At 39.5% G+C, this 20972-nt stretch overlaps 2 protein-coding genes across 6 annotated transcripts in view; both read left to right on the forward strand.

Annotated features, from left to right (window-relative positions):
* Positions 1-13217, forward strand: part of usp28 (ubiquitin specific peptidase 28) — a 28982-nt gene extending 15765 nt beyond the window's left edge. For 3 of the 5 annotated variants that reach the window (XM_028032130.1, XM_028032133.1, XM_028032134.1), the window contains 13 exons: positions 1-209; positions 322-392; positions 1359-1587; positions 2256-2591; positions 3194-3318; positions 3593-3862; positions 5376-5471; positions 6191-6369; positions 6910-6988; positions 7607-7686; positions 8659-8782; positions 10077-10275; positions 10856-13217. In XM_028032130.1, coding sequence (XP_027887931.1) covers positions 1-209; positions 322-392; positions 1359-1587; positions 2256-2591; positions 3194-3318; positions 3593-3862; positions 5376-5471; positions 6191-6369; positions 6910-6988; positions 7607-7686; positions 8659-8782; positions 10077-10275; positions 10856-11031 — 2173 coding nt within the window. In that variant the 3' untranslated portion in view covers positions 11032-13217. The remainder of the gene's footprint in view (positions 210-321; positions 393-1358; positions 1588-2255; positions 2592-3193; positions 3319-3592; positions 3863-5375; positions 5472-6190; positions 6370-6909; positions 6989-7606; positions 7687-8658; positions 8783-10076; positions 10276-10855) is intronic. The other 2 variants (XM_028032132.1, XM_028032131.1) reach the window with 2 other exon arrangements.
* A 651-nt stretch (positions 13218-13868) lies between these two features.
* On the forward strand, positions 13869-20744 carry orai2 (ORAI calcium release-activated calcium modulator 2). The gene is made up of 3 exons (XM_028030425.1): positions 13869-14423; positions 17899-18137; positions 18584-20744. Exons 2-3 carry the CDS (start codon positions 17904-17906, stop codon positions 19157-19159), a joined length of 810 nt encoding a protein of 269 aa, XP_027886226.1. The 5' UTR covers positions 13869-14423; positions 17899-17903; the 3' UTR covers positions 19160-20744.
* Positions 20745-20972: the final 228 nt, after the last annotated feature.

Consider the following 20972-nt stretch of genomic DNA (forward strand, 5'->3'; position numbering starts at 1 on the left):
CGAACCTGGAGATAAAGACTCATCGGACGGCCTGGTTTCCAGTGTTTCAAACTGCCAGCAGACGCCCATTTACAAGCCCTTCACCCAGTGCAAACACCCGTCTGACTGCCCGCCCCACCCAGCGCCTCACAGCGCCACAGAAGAGGAGCTGCACTTCGTGAAGACCTGCCTGCGGCGCTGGAGGACTGAAGTAGAGCACGACATAAATGGTACACCAGACACAGAATGTTCACAAAGAAATAGATTTAAAATTTCTTTATCAGAGGGAGAGTTTTGTAAATCTGGTTTCCGTCATGGCTTTGTTTTGGTTCTCTGTTCCAGAGCTAAAGACCAGCATAGACAAACTCACTCAGACGCTGGAAGGCATGTACTCAGACAACAGTCTCTGCCAGGTGACACTTCTTTTGACTTTTTTTTTTTTTTTTAACTTTATTAATCCCATAGGGAAATTAAGGTTATCTGTTACTCACACATTAATTCACATCCACACAATATTAAAATCGTACATCTGGAGACATCCATAAAAGATACAAGAATATAATAAATAAATACATTACCACTAAAAGAAGTCTAGTAAAAGTGCTTAAATATGTTAAAATACTAGTTACTCCGTTTTCTTTTTTGAGTGTGGGATGAATTAGATAAAAGCATATTTTTGTGTCAGCATGGCCCCAGTCACAGTCAAGACTTAAAGCAAATTGAAATTTTGTGGTAAGATGTAGAAATGTATGTATACACTCTGACTAAGATTCAGCTGTTTTGTCTGTGCTCTGAAAATTGACAATGAAGCTCCAACTTAAAAAAAAAAATAGTTTGTCAACGTAATATATTTGCTTTGATAAACTTTATTTGATTACTTGTAGTGCATTAACAACATTTTTTTTTACCCCTCCATGGGGTCTTTTGTGGGCTCTAGTGTCCCTTATATAACAGTAGGCTGACAGGAAACAGGGGAGGAGAGGGGGGAAGACATGCGGCAAATGTCGTCAGGTCCGGGAGTCGAACCCGCGACGGCCGCGTCGAGGACTGAAGGCCTCCAAATATGGTCACGCTAACCACTACGCCACCACGGCACACCCTTAACTCAATTTTTAAAGTTGGATCACCTGTTTTCTTTTTCCAGTCTAGTCTGTAGACGAGTAAAGCTGGTGGAGATAAACCTGTAAAAACCTACAACTACAAACACATGCTGACGGCGCACAATATAATGCAAATATAATATGAGTGTGTAGTATTTACACCAGAATAGACTGATTGAAATGAAATATTTGTTCATCGCTATGAAAGAAATTACAAACTGTATGCCAGGATAATAAAAAAAAAAAAAAAAAATTTTAATAAAATGGTACTTTGCACAGGTGCCCTACAGACTGCATGCAGTGCTTGTTCATGAAGGTCAGGCCTCGGCAGGTCATTACTGGGCGTACATCTACGACCACGCCAACCAGCGCTGGATGAAGTACAACGACGTCAGCATCACCGAGTCTTCGTGGGAGGAGCTGGAGCGAGACTCGTTTGGGGGGATGACCAACGCCAGCGCGTACTGCCTGATGTACATCGATGACCGGCTACCCCAGCTGATCACAGGTACAACAGCCCTCAGCCATAGCAACACTCGTCAGTTCTCCTTTGATTTCTGTCACAAGGTTTTTGCAAATCCAGCCATTAATTTGAACATATTTTATAAAAATTTCCACTTATGTCGACGTGTTAAATTAACAGAAATAATTTGGGGGTTTTAGTCTGTCATAGTTGCTAGCTGCATATTTAGTTTGAAGCAAAATATTTAGTTTGCTAAATAAATATTTAGATTTACGTTAAATATTTAGTTTGCTAATTATATATTTAGTTGGTATGCTAAGTATTTAGCTCAATCTAAATATTTAGCTTAGCCTGAAGTTGAATATTTAGCTTACTAAATAAATGTTCAATTTGAAAGTAAGTATTTAGCTTCCCAGCTAAATACTTTGTATGAAGCTAAATATTAGGCTTTCTAACTAAATACTGAGTTTAAAGCTAGATATTTAGCTATCTAATTATATATTTAGTTTGAAACTGACATTTATAAATTAATAAATAACATAATGAAAAAATTACTTTAAAATTGGAACCCCCATTTTTTTTCTCTCGTGTCTAAATAACAAAACATCATTGCTGTTTTTTGTTGTTGTTTTTTTTCAATTTGCACCCATGAAATAAGAAACCATGGCATGCTTGTTGAGTGAACCCTCTGTCTAACCACACGTTCCACCCAGAAGACACAGACGATGAGACAGGCCAGGAGCTGCACGGCATGGACTCCCTGCCGGCCGCGCTCAGACGCTACGTTCAGGAAGACAACCGCTGGTTCCAGCAGGAGCTCAGCGAGTGGGAGGAGCAGTTCTGCCAAACCGCCACTCCGCAGGAAGAGTCTGCGACCCCGGCGGAGCCTCCCAGCCCCAGCGTGGAGAACACGGAGCTAACACCTGTGGAGCCAGCACCCCAGTCTGGACCTTCCACTGAAGAGCCGGAGCAAGGAGCGGCTTTAGAGGCCCGGTCCGGCTCAGAAGAGGAGAAGACTGCAGATCGTGAAACCAGAGAGACGCCTGAAGGTGTGTTACACTAACCGGACTAGGAAAAGCAACTATGAGTTTCCATAAAGACCCATTTTGCCTTCAACGATGCAACGATCCACCTTTTTCTCTTCCAGTACAGATATTTGAGGTCTAGTATTGGCCGATACCGATCCGATACAGAAAGACAGCCGAGTTTACTTAAGACCTTTTTAAACAGGGCTTAAGAGGTCTTAAGAATTACAAATGTTTTTGATAACTCTGCACCAGTACAGCACACCTAAATACACCTATATCTTCACAAGCTTGACCAAACATGTAAAAACAACACAACTTTAATTTGTACAGTAAGCACAATTAGGAGCATCACAGCAAATGTAAAACAAATAATAAAGAAACTGACAAAAATAAACAGCAACAAACCGTCTTTCAAATTGTTCAGAAAATGCAATTAGAATATGATGCAAAGTAAATAGTAAAGCATGAAGTCACTGAGAGTACAAAGCATAGAATTAGACTGAATAGATCTGCCCTTATGCATCCGGCACATTGTCATCGACGCCCAATTTAATCTAATATCTAATTAAAAAAAACTTTGCTAATACATGCACTGAATGAAGGCCTCTGTCTGTTTTACTCAGCAGCAGAGGAGTCTGAGATGGCGCCCCCATCTACAAGTCCTGGCTGCCAATCAGATCCCACCGACATTCCCACAGTCATCGACACCCTGGAACCGGGCCCGGACCCAGCAGGGCTGCAGAGTCAGGTGGGAAAGTCCCATCCCCAACCCTGTCAAACCCCCCCCCGGCTCCTCCTACAGTCCCACTGCTGGTATTCCTGCAGACAGGGTGGTTCCTAGGTTTGTGGGGGCCCTAAGCGAGATGCTGGTTTGGGGCCCCTAGTTTGTGAAACTACAATGAAGCAATAATTAACCCTTTAGAAACTTGCCCTGCAGCTCTATAAGATATTCAATAGTGTAAAAAAATATTAAATCATGTGACAAAAGTCCAAAACATTCTTGTCCCTGGTGTCTTTTTCAGACCTCTGGCTCAGATGCAGAGCTGTGTAACCAGGCTGAAGTGTGTGTGCCTGGGGAGACGTTGGGACCAAACTCAGAGGCTAACGATGGACCCGGAGCGTCTGGGGAGGCTCCCGGACACGGAGCAGATCCGGGAAACGAGGAGCAGCAGCAGGAGCAGCAGGAGGCTCCAGCCAGGCAGAGGCAGGTGGAGAACGAGGTGTCGGAGGTGGAGATCCCCAACGTGGGCCGCATCATGGTGAGGGCCGATGCTGACGGATACAACGAAGAGGTGAGGAAGTTACAATGCTGAATAAGATTTTTAATCAGGGTAACTCCACGTTGATTTAAACCATTTATCGACATTGTTTCTAATCTGTTCTGTAGGTTATTCAACCATCAGATTGGTTCAAGCGTTATTATACTGTTTCAGCTTTCAGTTGTTTCAGGAACCTCTGATCGTTCAAGGAACACAGGAGTGTCCAAAGAGTGTCCTCCAACTCCACTTCAAGATAGATATCAATTTGTTTATTTCACTTCAAAGTATTACTGACAAAAATTTTTTGCAATGGTAAATGTTAAGTACAACACAAAATATTCATCTTTTGAAACTAAACTTTTTTTATAATTACAGCCACATTTATCCAGAGATTTTGCCAAAGAAAAACAAAAAAAACATTGCGATTAATTGCATTTAAAAAAAATTTATAATTTAAAATCTTTGCTATTCTATGTCATTTTTAATGTTTTCATTTATTCTGTTAAGGACTGTGGTTCCTTTGGGAAGGAAAATCTATATTGCACTGAATTAGTTTGGATGACAGAAATCTCCTTTTGTTGTTTTTTTCTACAGTAAACACCACCTAGATGATACTTACTTTTTTCTGAAGGTTCTTATATTACTTTATAATAAAAATCATTCACCTCTGTTACATTAGAATTTAGAAATGGTGGATTTGTGTGGGCCTGATGACCTTTTTTGTTCATGGTTTCAAATGGATCATTTCTGATAGACAGGGGTCTCAAACTCCAGGCCACGAGGGCCGCAGTCCTGCAGTTTTTAGATGTGCCACAGGTACAAAACACTGGAATGAAATGGCTTAATTACCTCCTCCTTGTGTAGATCAGTTCTCCAGAGCCTTAATGACCTAATTATTCTATTCAGGTGTGCTGCAGCAGAGGCACATCTAAAAGTTGCAGGACTGCGGCCCTCGAGGACTGGAGTTTGAGACCCCTGTGATAGAACGATTGTTGAGTTTGTGTTTTTGCGCAGCAAGATGTGCAAGTTTGAATCAGTGAGCAATAAATGACGTGCAGGGCTGCACAGTTGGTAGAGAGGCAGCAAGAAGGTCCTGGGTTTGATTCCCGGCCCGGGGTCTTTCTGCATGGAGTCTGCATGTTCTCCCTGTGCATGCGTGGGTTCTCTCCTGGTTCCTCCCACAGTCCAAAAACATGACTGTCAGGTTGATTGGTCTCTCTAAATTCTCCTTAGATGTGTGTGACCATGGTTGTTTATCCTGTCTGTCTCTGTGTTGCCCTGCGATGGACTGGTGACCTGTCCAGGCTGACCCCAGCCTCTCAGGGTCAGCCTGGACAGGCACCAGCACAGCTCCGGACCCCGAAGTGATAAGGGTGTTAGAAAATGGAGGGATGGATGGAAATTACATGCAAGCCTTTAGATTTAAATAGAGATCTTAGTTTATGGAGAATTGCTTCTGACTTTCTGCAGTAAGAATGTTATCTCTCTTTTTTTTTTACAGGACTGTTTTCATTAAACATCTTCTCGTCTCGTTTTCATTTCATAGATGATGCTTACCCCGGCTATGCAGGGTGTCATCCTGGCCATAGCCAAGGCAAGGCAAACGTTTGACAAAGAGGGCCCTGAGGCTGGCCTCATCAAGGTAAGATATTCAAATGTTTAATGTCTTTCTCCATCATGCTCGAATTTGGATAAGAAACAAAACATGCATTCCCACAGGACCTTTTTTTGTTTGTTTTTAAATAAGTAATTTTTGAAATATCAATGGAAAAGTTCATGAAGTCCTGCATTAAATTCTTCAAAAACTTCTGTTCTATTAATAATGATAAAGGTTTAGGGTTTTCAAATTGTGCATAAAAATGCTGAGAATTCTTAAACCTGCAGCATGCCGAGTCCCGGCCTCACTAGCTGTGTTTCCATTAGCCATAGAATTGCACGAATTAAAATTATGAAAATAAATTTGCTTAATGGAAATAAAAGAAAAAAACTCGGTCTTTCAACAAAAGGTTTTTGCTCTAGAATGAGGCGACTTTTCGGACGTTTTAAGACAGATGTACCAAAATGGAGGGGCTACGCGTGTGAAGCCGCTCCCAAGCATAATGGGCCCCTCGCTCCAATGACTGAATAAGACGCCGATGTCTCCTCTGATATATTTCATAACTGTTTACATCCGTTGCGGCCATTATTTTTAATAACTCATTGTGTGAACAAGCTTATTCACGTGTGATTTTAATTTATTTTCTTAAACACAGCAATTATGAAATGCTGGGTTTTTTGACGTTAGACAAAGATCTGCGCACATTTGTAAGAGAAAGGCAGCTAGTGACACGTTGAAGTTCAGATTTCTCTGCGGTGTTCCAGGCCTTCCATGAGGAGTATTCCCGGCTGTTTGAGCTCTCCCAGGAGGAGATCACCCCCCAGGAGGACGCCCGTCTGCAGCACGCTCTGGTTTACTTCTTTCAGAACAAGGCGCCCAAGCGTGTCATCGAAAGGACGCTGCTGGAGCAGTTTACAGACCGCAACCTCAGCTTTGACGAAAGGTGTGCAAACAGAATCAGCTCTTCTTTCAGGGTTATAATAGTTCTGGATTTTTCATTAGACTTTAGTTTTATTTCATTGTAACTTTTTGTTTGTCTAGTTCAATTAGTTTTAGTTACTTTTTACAGTGTGTTTGCTAGTTTTTATTTGTTACTGTTACTTAAATGTTGTTTAGTTATAGTTATTTTCCCCATTAATTACAGTTTTTGTTTATTTCAGTAAACACAAAAAGGTTTTCTCAATTTCAATTTTCAGAGTTTGGTTAGTTTTAATAACAGCTTTGCTGGCTACGTGGGCTTGATCAGAATTTAGAAATCTCCGTAACAAAAAACATACAACTAAAACTCTAATAAAGGAAAACCCTCCCTTTAAATGAAAAGAAATAGTTTTTTTGGACACCAAATATTTAATTTGAAAGATTTTTCTAATGTAGCTGAAAACAGCCATACGTCGTTCATCTGCTGCCATCTAGTGTCCAAAGCTGGTTGTGAGACTATTTCACCTGCAACAATAAACTCCAGCTGTCCTTCCTGTGCATGCAGGGCCATCAGCATAATGAGGGAAGCCCGAGCCAAGCTCCGCCTCATTAAGCCAGAAGACATGGACATGGAGGAATACATGGTACTGTCGGGTTTATCCAACCCAGTTTGACATTATTTGCCCTGCATGTCTCTTGTTTCTTTTGTTAGTTACTACAAATTAACTAATTATTTGTTTCCTCCAGCTTGTTGATTTCAGGATCAGAACAATGTAAATGTGAGAAAAAACTGTACATTTCAGTCATATTTTCACTGAAAACTGAGTCTTGCTGAATGGCCAGACTAGTGAAATAAAGTTGTGACTTCTATGAAGTTACAGTGCTGTAACTTACTTGATTCTTACAGTGACTACAGCAGCTAGTTAAAACTGAGGACAAACTCAAATAACCATTTTTTTAATGTGCAATAGTTCAAAACTATTGATAATGTCTTTTGTCTCGCATAAAAAGAGGGTTTCTTTTAACCACAGGATGCAAGAGGCTTTGCGCCTTTCAATAGACTTCTCCTTTTTGTGAAACCTGCTGAACCTTCAGCAGTAAAACTGCTCCGAAGTGCAAAAAACAAACAAATTATATTTATACACCAAGCAAAACCATAGCTACCAGATGCATCTCCCTACTGTTTGTTAACGCTACAAATTAAGAGGAAGATTAAACAGGCACTGGTTAATGTGTGTGTCTGTGCGTGTGTTTTCTTGCAGCAGTGGCATGACGACTACAGGGACTTCAGGACGGTGTTTGTCTACTTGCTAACTGGGCTCGAGCAGTATCAGCACGGAAAGTAAGGCAGAATTATCCTCTATTTCTATTGAGCGATTTGCAAGAGTATCTTCTCTCTAAAACCAGTTTATTAGTAGAAAACTAATACTATGAGGGGAGGCAAACAAATGCTGCACATCATCCTGAACACATCAACCACACAGTGACAGGAAGCCAGTCAGAGTTCAGTGACCCGAGTCATACAGCAAGATCTGCAATAGTATGGTTTTTAGAGCAATACTTAGAATGACCTAAACAAAGTCCAGAGCCAAATGAACTTGCAAATTAGGTTAAAAAATTTGCTTCAAATTCACCTTTACTGAATGGCAATGAATTAAAACAACAGAAAAAAATGCTCCAAAAATAAAATAAATGCCTCTGTTAAGTAATTAATTGATGTACCGATACTTTAATTTCAAACACAAGAAATGTACGAGTACATTTTTAAAAATTTGAATATTGCGTAAAAGTGCAACACTTCTTGCCGGTCATCTTGGAAGAATTCCAAGTTTCTTGTAATTTTGGTGACGATGGCAGACAGATAAAGAAAACACAAAATTTTGTGTCTTAGAAAATTAGAATACTATGAAAAATGTAATTAATGAAAACTCATGGTGTCACATTCTAATCAGCTAATTCACTCAAAACACCTGCTGAGGTTCCCTGAGCCTTTGAACGGTCTCTCACTTTGGGTCAGTCAGCTACACATGTCATGGGGAAGACTGCTGGCTGGACAGTCGACAGTCATCAGTTCTGCATTCAAACATATTAACAAAAAAATTCAGTGGAAGGAAGAAATGTGGGAGGAACTCATTAAATCATAAAAGTTTGAAATATATATATAAAAAAACAACTTTCTGAGATGACTGGCAAAAAAATATTTCACTTTTAGCTATACTCTAATTTGAGACATGCTAGTATATGTTGTACTACACAGTTAAAGAGCGGCTGTGGTTTTTGGTGCTTATTTGGTTTCTTTCTGACTGTGTCACAGGATGCGAGAGGCTTTGAACTACTTGGCTCATGCGTATGAGACCAACACCACTCTGCTGGGAAAGGGAGAGAAACATGGTGTGAACAAAGCTCTTATTGCAGTTTACAGAAGAAAGTGCCTCACTGTGAGTAAAGCAACATTTCCAACCCTAGCTGTTTCAGCTGTTTTTAGCCTAAAACAGCCACTTAATTAAATATTTTTATATCTAAGAGGTCTTGGCTTGCACTAGAGGAAACTTTGAGGGTCATCAAAATCATCGCTGGGACCCATCATTTTTATTTGACATGTTCTGGCGTTCAGCCGACTGGTGGAATAATGTCCCTTATTTAGACTTTCTCTGCAGCAGGACTGAGGCTGGGTTGGTTTTTCCCATATGCAAATACACATATTTGTGGTTTATACCCAATTTAGGGAGTCACATTTAAAGTAGATGTTTCATTTTTGATGGATTCGAGCCATGAAGCCGAGGTTATTTTTGTTGCCACAAACTTTACCTTGAAGTTTATCATGGACCCAATCTGAGTTCATTTGTTTATTGACGTTTCTTTGATCAGCGAAGACAGACATATTTTCAATTAACCGTTAAGTTAAAAAAGACCTAAAAAACAAATAAAATATTGCTTTTCAATCCCATATGAATGAGTTACTTCGGGCTCGTCATGATTTGTTGGCGAAACAACCAAGTATGGTTCATTCTGGTCTGAATCAAAACCTGGAAAGTCAGAATTTTGCAATTACCCTCTACCTCAAAAATCCAATATGGCTGCCATGTGTTTTCAAAAATGCTCTCATCACATTTCTGAGAGTTTAAGTCTTATTTGTTCTTCCACACAGGATTGACACGTGACAGAGTACACCGCCTGTTGGTGAATATGTTCCTTTATTGCATAAACGTATAAAAACATACACTGTTTTAGCTAGTTTATCGTCGCGCTTTGAAAATCATGGCGGCCCTTGTAAGGGAAGATTTTTATGAGCTTTTTGATGACTTCTTTAAAGAGATTTCACAATTAGCAGACAGTCCAGAAGTTGAAGAGTTGATTGTAAACTAGTGGAGTTCAGCAGGTTAGTGTAAGCCCCTCCCACAGCCCCGTCCCTTGACTTTAATGGGTGAGTTTAACAGAATTATCTCATTTTAACAGAATTATTCCTGTAGAAGCAGGAATAAATACAAAATAAACAAATATGTATTTAATTAATTATCTGCACTGGTGATTATAAGATGCATTTTAAAGATTTAATTTTGCCCCTTTTGACCCTCCAGACAGCGTAGGATCTGAACACAAGCTCTAACACAAAGCTTGTTGTTCAACCTCCATATCGACTTCATCTAAACTATTTCATAAGAATTAAACTGTATGTAAATATTAAAGTGGAGACCTTGACCCGAGGACTCTCTGTACTTATCCACCAATCAGGCGCTGAACGACAGCGCGTCCCGGCTGTTCTGCAGCGGCGAGGAGGGCAAAGTGGAGGAGGGTCTCTCCATCATGGACGAAGCCGTCATTCCCTGCCTTCACCTGATGAGCCGGGACTCGGCTTTGTCCCAGGAGGACCGGGACGCTATGGAGAACATCCGCAGCCACTGGTGCTGCTGCCTGGGTCAGGACATGGACGGTGAGTTATTAAGAATAACGTGAGAGGATAATGAGAAGTTTAACTACTGTAATTGTTCATTTATTTGTTGCTGTTAGGATTTGCATTAGTCTCATCACAAATATTACAATAAAAAAATCATACTTTTACAGACATTACAAAAAAGACATACTGAAACTCCTTAAGTCAAAACACAAAATTCAAATCAACCGCCTCAACAATTCTAACATTTTTAGAAACACTACAAAAGAACATCACAAAATACCTTAAAACACACAAACACAATTAAAACACACAGTGTCAGCAATTTAAAAACTAAATTAAAAACAAACAATAATTCTGATCTCAAGCATAAATGTACTTATTTCATCTATTCCCTATTTTTTTAAAATAGGGAATAAAAAAAAAACGTACACAATTTTAAAAAATTGTGTGTTTTAAATGTTTGGTTTAAAACGTACACAATCAGGACTAAATTTGATTACAGAAGATGACTTGTTCCAGTAAGAAATTGCTCTACATAATCAATCATTCAAAACCAGAAACTCCCATCTGAAGGGCTCATTTCTGCTGGGTTTTTTTTTTTTTCTGTTTTCTGTAGATTCGCTGCAGGTAAAGTTGGGCGAGTTGCTGCCGCGGGTTCTGGACGGCTCCAGTGGGACGGTGGTGTTGAAAGATCCACCAAAAGTTCACGTCAACCAGGCTCACGACCTGTGCAGCCGCCTGGCCGCTGTGATGGAGTCCATTCACAACACCACAGTAGTAACTGTCCAGTAAAATCCTGAAGGAAACCCATAAAAACCTCTGGGAGCCAAACATCTGCAGCAGCATGGCGGGCAGAGAGCTCTGTGCTGATAGGGCAGTATTGTTCACACCTGCATGTAGTATCTAATGGCTGCTGGTTTGGAGTTGCACATGAGTAGAAAATTTGATGTGATACATACAGCAATCACTCGTGATTAGATAGATAGTGCACAAATACAAGCTCATCGAGAATAGGAAAGAACTGAACGAGAAGTTTCTGAGGATAATGATTTAGCCCTTCCTTTCTCCCTTCTCACCTAACCAATACTAACAGTCCTTCAGAGTCATTAAACCTTTTGCAGGCAAAGCAAAAGATTGCCAAAAATGCAGATGTTTAGTGACCAATATCAGACAATATCTACACGTTTTACATTTAAATCTGTTGTAAATAAACAAAACTGATTCCTGGTGTAAAGAGTAAACAAAACGACAACGTCTTTAAATGGAAGGGTTTCACATTTCAGGACATAGTAATAATGATTTGGGCCTTAGTGAGGTTCTAAAGGGATTTAAATCTAACCCCAGGTTCCATATTTTTGAAACAAAATGTAAACGTAGCAGCCAGGTGCTGCCAGACACGTTCACATGACTAACTGCTCAACTTTATAAAAATATGACTCTATCACTATCACTCCCCAATTGGGTGTACAGTAGAAGCAGGGCCTCAAGAATCTACAAACCAAAAGGGAAAAGGTCTGACAATTAGAGTAACAGAACATAGAAATAAACTAAGAAACTAAACACAAAGTAATGAACTAATACAGCAAGACCTGTGAGATAATACTGTAGACAGGGAAATTAAAGGGACAGTATTATGTAAGGGTAAGTCTTTTTTAGCTTTACATTGTGCTATAAAGTTATGCCCTCATTAAAAACATGCCTGGAGTGTTGCCTTGATTCTCTCACGCATGTATGAGAAATACTTTAATCTCCATGGCAACCATTCAGCTGTGCAAAATCCCTGGTTGAATTTAGCCCCTGCCTTTGAAGCACAGCTCCTCCTCGAAGGTGCAGTTGCCAAGCTTTCAAGCATCTGCTTCTCCCTGTCACTCCCCCACTCAGCTCCTTCAGACTAGCCAGTGGCAATTAGCAAACACCTGGTGAAACTGCTCATCTCCTGAGCTCATTATACAAGCTTCTTCTCAGTGCAAGGCTGGGAAAAATGTTGTTAAAGGGTTATGAGTGGAGCGATGTTGTGATGACTTCCTGAAGGCGGAGTGTCAGAAAGAGCAGGGGTTTTCCCAAAGAGGCTTTCAAGGCGTTAAGTTACTAATTAAAATTTATTTCATATATATGGCATTTTTATAACAACCAAACGTAACATATTACGTGATTATGCTATAATCTATAAATATGCTATAATTGACACTGTGCCTGGAAGAGACATAATACTCCCCCTTTAAGTGAAATAGGCCAAAACCTAAAGAGCATAAAAACAATGAAATGATCGAAACACAAAACGATTGTAGCACTTCCTCCACTTCCTTCTATGCCTGCCACCTGCCTCTTCTGATTATTGATCTTCCTTCGGAGCAGTTTATTGGTAGATCTGATATTAAGTGCATTATTATGTTCTCTTCTGGTAGTTGGTGTGAATAAAAGTATCTCCTAAATGCACAAACACATAAAGATAAACTCTTATTAATGTCCTGAAATGTTCATAAATCAGATATGTTATACTGGTTGATTGTATTGTTAACTGTACACAATAATATTTAGACTCAGTTCTGCAGGACGCCGTTTATATTTGAATAGTTGTGTTGCTTAGTCAGCTCCCTGCACGGTGATGCTCATTAGGTTTAAAAACACTAAATTTGTTCTGCACAGCAAAGAAATATCGTTTGTTGGCTTTTTTTTAAATACATCTTTTATATCATCTCTTTGTATTGCTCCAAAACAGAAATTAGAACTGACAGAAATGTATCAACAGCACTATAATAAATAATTACATCTTAAAAGTTATAAGTGACAACGCTGTAGAAACCCTTTAACTGTGAGGACTTCATGTTGTTTCTGTGCCTTAAATTCAACTCATCACTGAAATCTCTGAATCCAGGTTTTAGAGGTGACAAATGGAGCAACTCAAGCCCATTTTGCAGATGTTTCACTTGTACTCTATGATGACCTTCAATAAATGTTTTAAATAATCTCTGTACTAATTATTGTCTGGCAGTCCTGACTTCTTGATTTTTTATGATAGCTCAAGAAAACGTTGTACATAACTGTGTAGTAGAAGGAAAATTATACATGGTTTTCACATTTTCACTTATAAAATTCCCAAAAGTGAGCCATCCATTCATATTCAGCTCCTCTGAGTCAATCATTTGTAGAACCACTAGGGTGTCTCCATCGTCTTTGGATGTATAAAACCTGAAATTACTGGCATCCTTCTTTGCAGAACAACTTAATCTCGGTCAGATTATTTGGAAAGCACTTGTGAACATCAGGTTTCAAGTCTTGCCATAAATTCTCCATTGGATTTAAGTATTAACCTTGACTAGGCCATTCTGACTTGATGAATTTGATCTAAACTAAACTTGATCTAAACTTGGATCATTTTAGTTTTAGTTTGCTGATCCAAGGCATGAGCAAACTAACCAACATTAGTCTCATTAGTCACCCAAAGTTAGATATACTCATTAATAATAATGTAATTGTTTTAATATTGTATTATTATTATTATTATTATTATTATTATTATTATTATTATTATTATTATTATTATTATTATTATTATTATTATAAATAATGCAACTTAAACTAAACAACTAATTGGCCACTTTCATTTGAAGGTGTTCTTTATTTTCTTTCATGTTGTATTTAAAAAAACAAATTACTCTTTTTTTTTTATTATAATTTGGGAAAAGTCCGTTTCCAAACAGGTTTGTATTTGTTTTCAACAGAGACCGGCCATAAACCGGCTATTTACAATATGGCGGAGGTGCTGACGTATCGTTCCCTAGACCAATGAGGCCCCTGCTTTTGCTCTACGTCAGGTTTTCGTCTACGTTTGTGTGTTCTTTTATTTTGAAAGCAGCACACAAAACCGGAAACCATGAGTTTTGCAGCTTTCCTTTTCTGTTCTGTCCCACCCGAAATCATCCGAACCTTAGCGACCGGGTTTCAGGTGGCAGTGCGGAAGGAAGTCTGCCTTTTCGCTGTGGGTTCAGACATTAAACTGACTGAACGTGAATTTTTTTTACTGCAGAAGCAGAAAAACGGGCCGTCGTTGCCTGCAGAAAAAGACGTTAACCGGTGAACTAAACCTGGTCGGACCTGCGGGATATTCTACTTTCTCCAACAGCGTGGAGACAAGACTGTGGTTCAGTTTATATCTGAGGTTCCGAAGGCACCTTTGTGAACAGGTAAGAAAAATAAACTTTAATTAATACATTTGACCAAAAACTTGATAATTTAGCTGTTTTCAAACTGTTCCGTTATTAGCTATATTAGCTAGCAAGAGGAGTCTTTTCAGATTGCCTGAAAACTTGCCGAGGAGTTTTTTGCGTCGTTTATCTTTAAATGTAAGCTGCTTAAATGTATTTCCTTCTTTTTTTTCTTTTTTTTTTTTTTAATTGTCCGCTTTTCTTTCCTAGGTTTTCACAGACTACAGATAACTGTAGTACTTTGAATTAACTTTCTATACAAGTCTGTAAACCTATCCTGCTAACTTCTAGCAGGTTTCTAAATAAACATGAAGGAGCTGATATCTGCTGAACTGTCTGTCTGTCCTCCAGACTCTGGGAAGCACTTTCGGGTTGAATAAACGCCACAAAAAGCGGTTTAAATCTACTTTCTCTAAAACTAGCTCCCTTTATAAATATACAAATCCCTTCAATTGTTTTTATTCGATTGCTGAAGATATTTTGTCAGTATGTCAAAATAGTAGACTTCTCCGAGTCTACTAATTTGCATATATTTTTGATAAATATACTAAACGCGAGTGAAAACATCAGTAGTATGTGTTTGCTAAAACCTTTATTTCTAAAACTGACCTTCAAAGGGCTTAAAACCTCCAAAGATTCATAAATATTTATTCTGTGTGGTGAGATTTCTGTGCCAAGGTCTCAAATGGAGCAATTATTTAATAAACAACTTTATACATGAAACACAAACTTGATTTGATCCGGTTTGCACATGTGCGATTGGGTTCTATTCTAAGAACCATCATTTTAAGGGTTTAAAATTCTGACTGCGAGATAAAACGCAGAGTAGACCAAAATGAAAATGGGATTGTCAAAATGCTGATCGAGACCTATAAGGGTAAAAAAAAACACAGAACAGTGTCCTTACTGTATAAACATCTATTGGAAAATAGAGGCACTAATACTTTGGATATTAAAACAAAATGGGAAAGGGAATTGGAAATTCTGCGAACGGAAGACGACTGGTTGAATGTCTGGAAGACCCAAACTACGACATCCTCTTCCAGAATTTGGAGAGAACATTGTTGGAAAAATATAATCAGATATTTTATAACACCCAAAACTACCAGTAAATTCAAGTCTACTGTTCAACCGTGTTGGAGAAATTGTGGAGCATCTGATGTTAATCATGCCCATATTTTTTGGCTTTGTCCGGAGAGTTACACAGTTCTGGAACGAAATACACAAAAAAGATTGTAATAATATTAGGTTACATCATACCATCATAATACATAATACATATCATAAGACTGGTCTGGTTTTATATCTTGGCCTTTTGGAGAATGTTGTTCTTAATAATGACTGTTATTTGTTTAAAATTCTGTTGGTGGCTGCCAAAAAGGTAATAACTAGGAAGTGGTGCCAATCTGATCCTCCCACCACAAAGGAATGGATACAGACTGTGAACTCATTATATGAGATGGAGATTCTAACACATAGACTGAGGACACAAGAAGAGCAATGTCAGGAAAAATGGATCACATCAACGTTACAGGACTAATATTGGATATGAACGGTACCCTTGAATTTTGTAATTCTGGAATAGGAGTTTCCCCCCAGTAGGTTATATTTGTTTTGTTTGTTCTGTTTTGTTTTTTTACCCCTCCATGGGGTCTTTTGTGGGCTCTAGTGTCCCTTATATGACAGTAGGCTGACAGGAAACAGGGAAGGAGAGGGGGGAAGACATGCGGCAAATGTCGTCGGGTGCGGGAGTCGAACCCGCGACGGTCGCGTCGAGGACTCAAGGCCTCCAAATATGGGTCGCGCTAACCGCTACGCCAGCGGTCCCCTGTTCTGTATTTTTTGTATCGTTTGATTTTTCTTTTTGAAAGTATTCTAAAAATTTTCAATAAAAATAAAGTTATAAAAAAATAAATAAATAAGTACAATAGGTACAAATGCTAATTATTAATAAATTGGATTGTTATAAATTGGCTCATGCCTCTGGATCCCAGTTTTTTCTTTTAATATTTTATTAATTTTATTTTATTTTTTTGCAACAGTGGATCTGTTCAGCAGAGACAGCAAACTAAATATTAAACATTTTGTTTCATAACTTTATATTATTTGCACACCTTTGCCAAGTTTGTTGCTTTATGCTCAATTTTACCATATTTCTTCGAGCCTCAGTATGCTATTTTTGATAACTGCATAGTATGTTTTCCTGATGCTGTAAATTTGCCCTGCCTGCTCAGTCTCTCCTTTTTTCTTTTTTGTTTTCATATTTTTACTTCTGTGTGAATCTACATGCTTTGTCTTGTCTGTCACTTTGCTTTTCAAACATCTGAATTTCCCCACCAGGGGGTAATAAAGTAATTTGTGTTTATTCTATTCTAAACAGTAACACCAACATAATAGCATAACATCTTGCAGTATAATAATATTCCTTATTCTTTTTTTTTTTTATTTAAAAAATTTGCTGAAATGTTTCCTATCACAATATTTGTGCTGCTGGAAGATAGTTTATTTTTTTTCTTTCTGTTTTGTCTTCCTGTTTCCTCCTCTTTAATTCCCACGGCGGCTCCTCTGGAATTTCACAAGGAGCAACTTAAAGTAGAACATTCCTGTGACGGACACACACTCTGTGTCCTAATAAGCTTAGCCGAGGATTGTGGGAATATTTCGGGTCTTTACTGATGACATGAATAGAGACTTGGAGTTAGAGCAGCTGATTGACAGGAGAACACAGACTGCAAAACCGCTGGGAGACGGTCAAAAATAGCTGCTGGTGTTCAGAAACCAGTTCTCTGCCAGAGGACCGTGGGATAAAATGCTGCATAAATTCCTCCATTACTAACTAAAAGTGTTTTATCCACGTTTTTGTCGGTTATTCATATTTTCTTCCTGGGCGAAGCCTTCAATCGCTGCAGACTTCAAATCTTAATTGAGCAACACATGGAAGCGATGAGTAGTGAAGTGAAAATCAATCAGTCAGTTTATTCACTTGATTTAACAAATTTCAACATTAAGCTACAAACATAATCAACACAAGTGAGAAGACAACAGGAAGAAGAAAAAGGTTTTGTGTAATCCTGCCCCTTTCTCAATGAGTGCAATCATTTTTGTTGGGACATCAGTCGTTAGGCAGTTAGTTCCTCCCGTTACCAAAAATCATGACAATTTAGTTTTTATTCCAGTTTGTCGGTAACTTCCTGTACATAAACCGATCATGAAGTTTAGACATTTCACAAGCCATATGTTTTTCTATATGTTTTTTAATTCATTCCCAGAACAAAATGCATTTATGTAATCTCCAAACAGGATGAATTGTAACATTTGTGAAACTTCACAATGATTTTTTTTTTTTTTTGTTCTTCGTGTTTCCTCAATATCTGTCCCCCGTTTTGAAACCACTGGGTAAATAAAGACGATGAAGCTGCATTGATGACGGTGTTTCTGTGTTTTCATCCTCCAGGCGCCATGAGCCGGGAGCTGAGCGTGCAGATGGGCTCCCCGGTCCCCGGGGTCTCTGAGCCGCCGCCTCCTGACAACGGGGGCATGGACTACAGGGACTGGGTGCGGCGCAGCTACCTGGAGCTGGTCAGCTCCAACCACCACTCAGTCCAGGCCCTGTCCTGGAGGAAGCTCTACCTGAGCCGGGCCAAGCTGAAGGCCAGCAGCCGCACCTCCGCCCTGCTCTCTGGCTTCGCAATGGTACGTCTAAAAAAACAACAACAACAAAAAACACTTTCTGTAGGAAGTCTGTGTTTTGTTTTTTTGTGGACGTAAAGACTGGAAAACATTTTGGCTTCACCATTATCTCCACACTCATCCCTGAAACCAGGAAATGGTTGCAGGTTTCCTCTTTGTGGCTTCGGTTTTGCACTGAAGGTTGGGGATAGGCGTGTATCGCATCGTTTACTTTTTATTGTGATATATTTCTTATCACAGTAAGAACTTTGATTTATAGTTATGGTGTATTCCAAATATAGCAATAACATAAACATAACAATAAAAGTTATTCTTATCAATAAAAGTTATTTTATTGATAACATTCCACTTTACCATGGAATGTAGTGATTAAACTTGCCAACCCCTGATTCAGATTTTGTGGTGCGTCTTCACCACACAGTTTGTTCTAACGGGGTTTTGTGCTGCAGGTGGCCATGGTGGAGGTGGAGCTGGATTTGAAGTACAGCTACCCTCGAGAGCTGCTCATCTCCTTCGCCGTGTGCACCACGGTGCTGGTGGCCGTTCACCTCTTCGCCCTGCTCATCAGCACCTGCATCCTGCCCAACGTGGAGGCCGTCAGCAACATCCACAACCTCAACTCGGTCAGCGAGTCACCGCACGAGCGCATGCACCACTACATCGAGCTGGCCTGGGGGTTCTCCACGGCGCTGGGCATCCTGCTGTTCCTGGCCGAGGTCGTGCTCCTCTGCTGGATCAAGTTCCTGCCCGTCGACCGTGGCTCCAAGGACGACGCCAAGGAATGCCCCGCCAGCCCCACCAGCCCCAGCCCCACCAGCTCCAGCGCTCCGGCGAGCGGCTGGCAGGCGGCGCTGGCCTCCACCATCATCATGGTCCCGGTGGGAATCATCTTCCTCATCTTCACCATCCACTTCTATCGCTCCCTGGTGGGCCACAAGACGGAGCGCCACCACCAGGAGATCGAGGAACTGCACAAGATCAAGGTGCAGCTGGACGGCCAGGAGAGAGGCCTGCAGACGGTGTGATGGCGGGACTCACAGCGGCGCCACAGACTCCGCCATGTTGGATATTTATAGAGCTGGACCTCAGACTGCCAAGTTCTTCTAAAGGGGAACGATTTGGGAATCCTGGCCTGATCTGCAGACCTGTTGAGGTCAAAACTATAAAAAGTTTACAGACAACAAAAAGGGCTATTGCTTACCAAAATGCACTTTGCCTCTGATTTACAATGGTAGCTTCATATGGAAATGAGCAACTTCCTGTTTTCATCTCGTCTTATCAGTGGAATCTTTCAGGATTTGACTTGCAGCTTCTGTTCGAACCAACCTAGTTTTCATGCTCAGCCAAAGAGAGTTCTCATTTAGTCAGGTGGGCTTTTAGTTGGATTAACCATAATCTGTGATGAAAAAGTGATGCCAAAGCTCCTCGCATGCTTCCATTCAGAAACAATGTTACATTTCCATGGTGTCCAAAATGACGGTGCCCTCTAGGGGACATGGAGGAATTTTTATCTTTTGCGATTTCTTCTAATAATATCACAGCATAAATGGGCCATTATAGCTGGAAAAAAGGGAGTAAATTTATGCCAGAACACTTGTATGATGGCACTAACACGCCATCATACAATAATGTATTTGCTAGTCTAATTTATATTATCTCCTTTGAGATCTCTGAAGTTTTTGATATATTTTTTTCTTTAAGATAGAAACATTTCAAACTTGTGTGCAAAATGCCAGAATAAAACAGGTCAGACATGAAGTGTCAATCTTTACTCTAAAGGATAAACGCAACAGAAACCTTCAGTGAGAAATAAATAAATAAATCCAAATTATTTAGACTATTTTGGAGTGGTTTAGACAAAAAAAAAAACTAAAAAAAATACAATAAGCATAGCCCAACTTCCTGTCTTTTTCCTTCCACTTAATTTTACTTCAACTTGCTTGCATAAACCAGTCTTTGAACAGCCATCTTCATTTTCAGGAAGGTCTGATGTGATATTTAAAATTTTTAGAAAGCAAATTGTGTGTTTTTATTGACTGTAAGTCAGAATCATCAAAGTTAGAGAAATGAATGTGGGTTGTGAATAATTTAGTTTCTTTTTTTTTTTTTTTTTCATTTTCTGAAAATGAAATGTTTACTTCCTGTTCTCTCATCATCAGTTGAGTGTTTCTCTTTTGCAAGGTGACTGATTCAGAGCAGATACGTATATATAACTTTAAAAAAGATGCATTAACTTATCCCAAGCTGACTGACTTCACTGTGCTTTTATAGTTTCTGAAAGTTTCTTCTGTTGCCTGTTACAAAGGAAAGAAACCCGCCTGGATGCTGTTTGAAATGCTTCAGTATCTGAACTTGTTCCTATTGCCTTACAGAAAAACTGCCTTGAGTTTGCTGGATGAACTGTTTATATTTTATTTTATTTTTTTAAGGAACATGAACCAAATTATTGTCACATTCCAAAGAAAAAAAAAGTGCACTTTTTCTATTTGTTCTGTAAAGTCATAAGTAACTTGATCCGTTTGTTTCATGCCTGTGGACCCTGCTGGGTTCTGCAGAGGTCACGGGTCAGAACCTGGAATGTACCGCTCAATAAAACAAAGGTCAATGTTTTCTTTGTCTTGTGTGACGCCTTTGTTCAGCGTCAGCGTGGAGGCAAAGGGTGGAACCGATAGCCGTGGAAAAGATGCATCAGAAAGAATCTCAGCATCATTTTATTGTTTTTGACTTACGTCAACCTGCAGAAGAAATTCTCAGTCCAAAGACTAAATGAATAATTGTAGATCGCGAGCAGTAGATCTACATTTACTGCATGTGCAACCTTACTTTTTTTTTTTGCTC

Source organism: Xiphophorus couchianus, chromosome 11 (assembly GCF_001444195.1).
Source record: "Xiphophorus couchianus chromosome 11, X_couchianus-1.0, whole genome shotgun sequence".
Lineage (NCBI taxonomy): Eukaryota > Metazoa > Chordata > Actinopteri > Cyprinodontiformes > Poeciliidae > Xiphophorus > Xiphophorus couchianus.

Bases quoted from the DNA above. Each gene is read 5' to 3' on its own strand.
- orai2 (XM_028030425.1), top strand. From the start codon at position 17,904: ATGAGCCGGGAGCTGAGCGTGCAGATGGGCTCCCCGGTCCCCGGGGTC. The intron at 18,138-18,583 runs GTACGTCTAAAA...TTTGTGCTGCAG, and splicing joins TGCTCTCTGGCTTCGCAATG to GTGGCCATGGTGGAGGTGGA.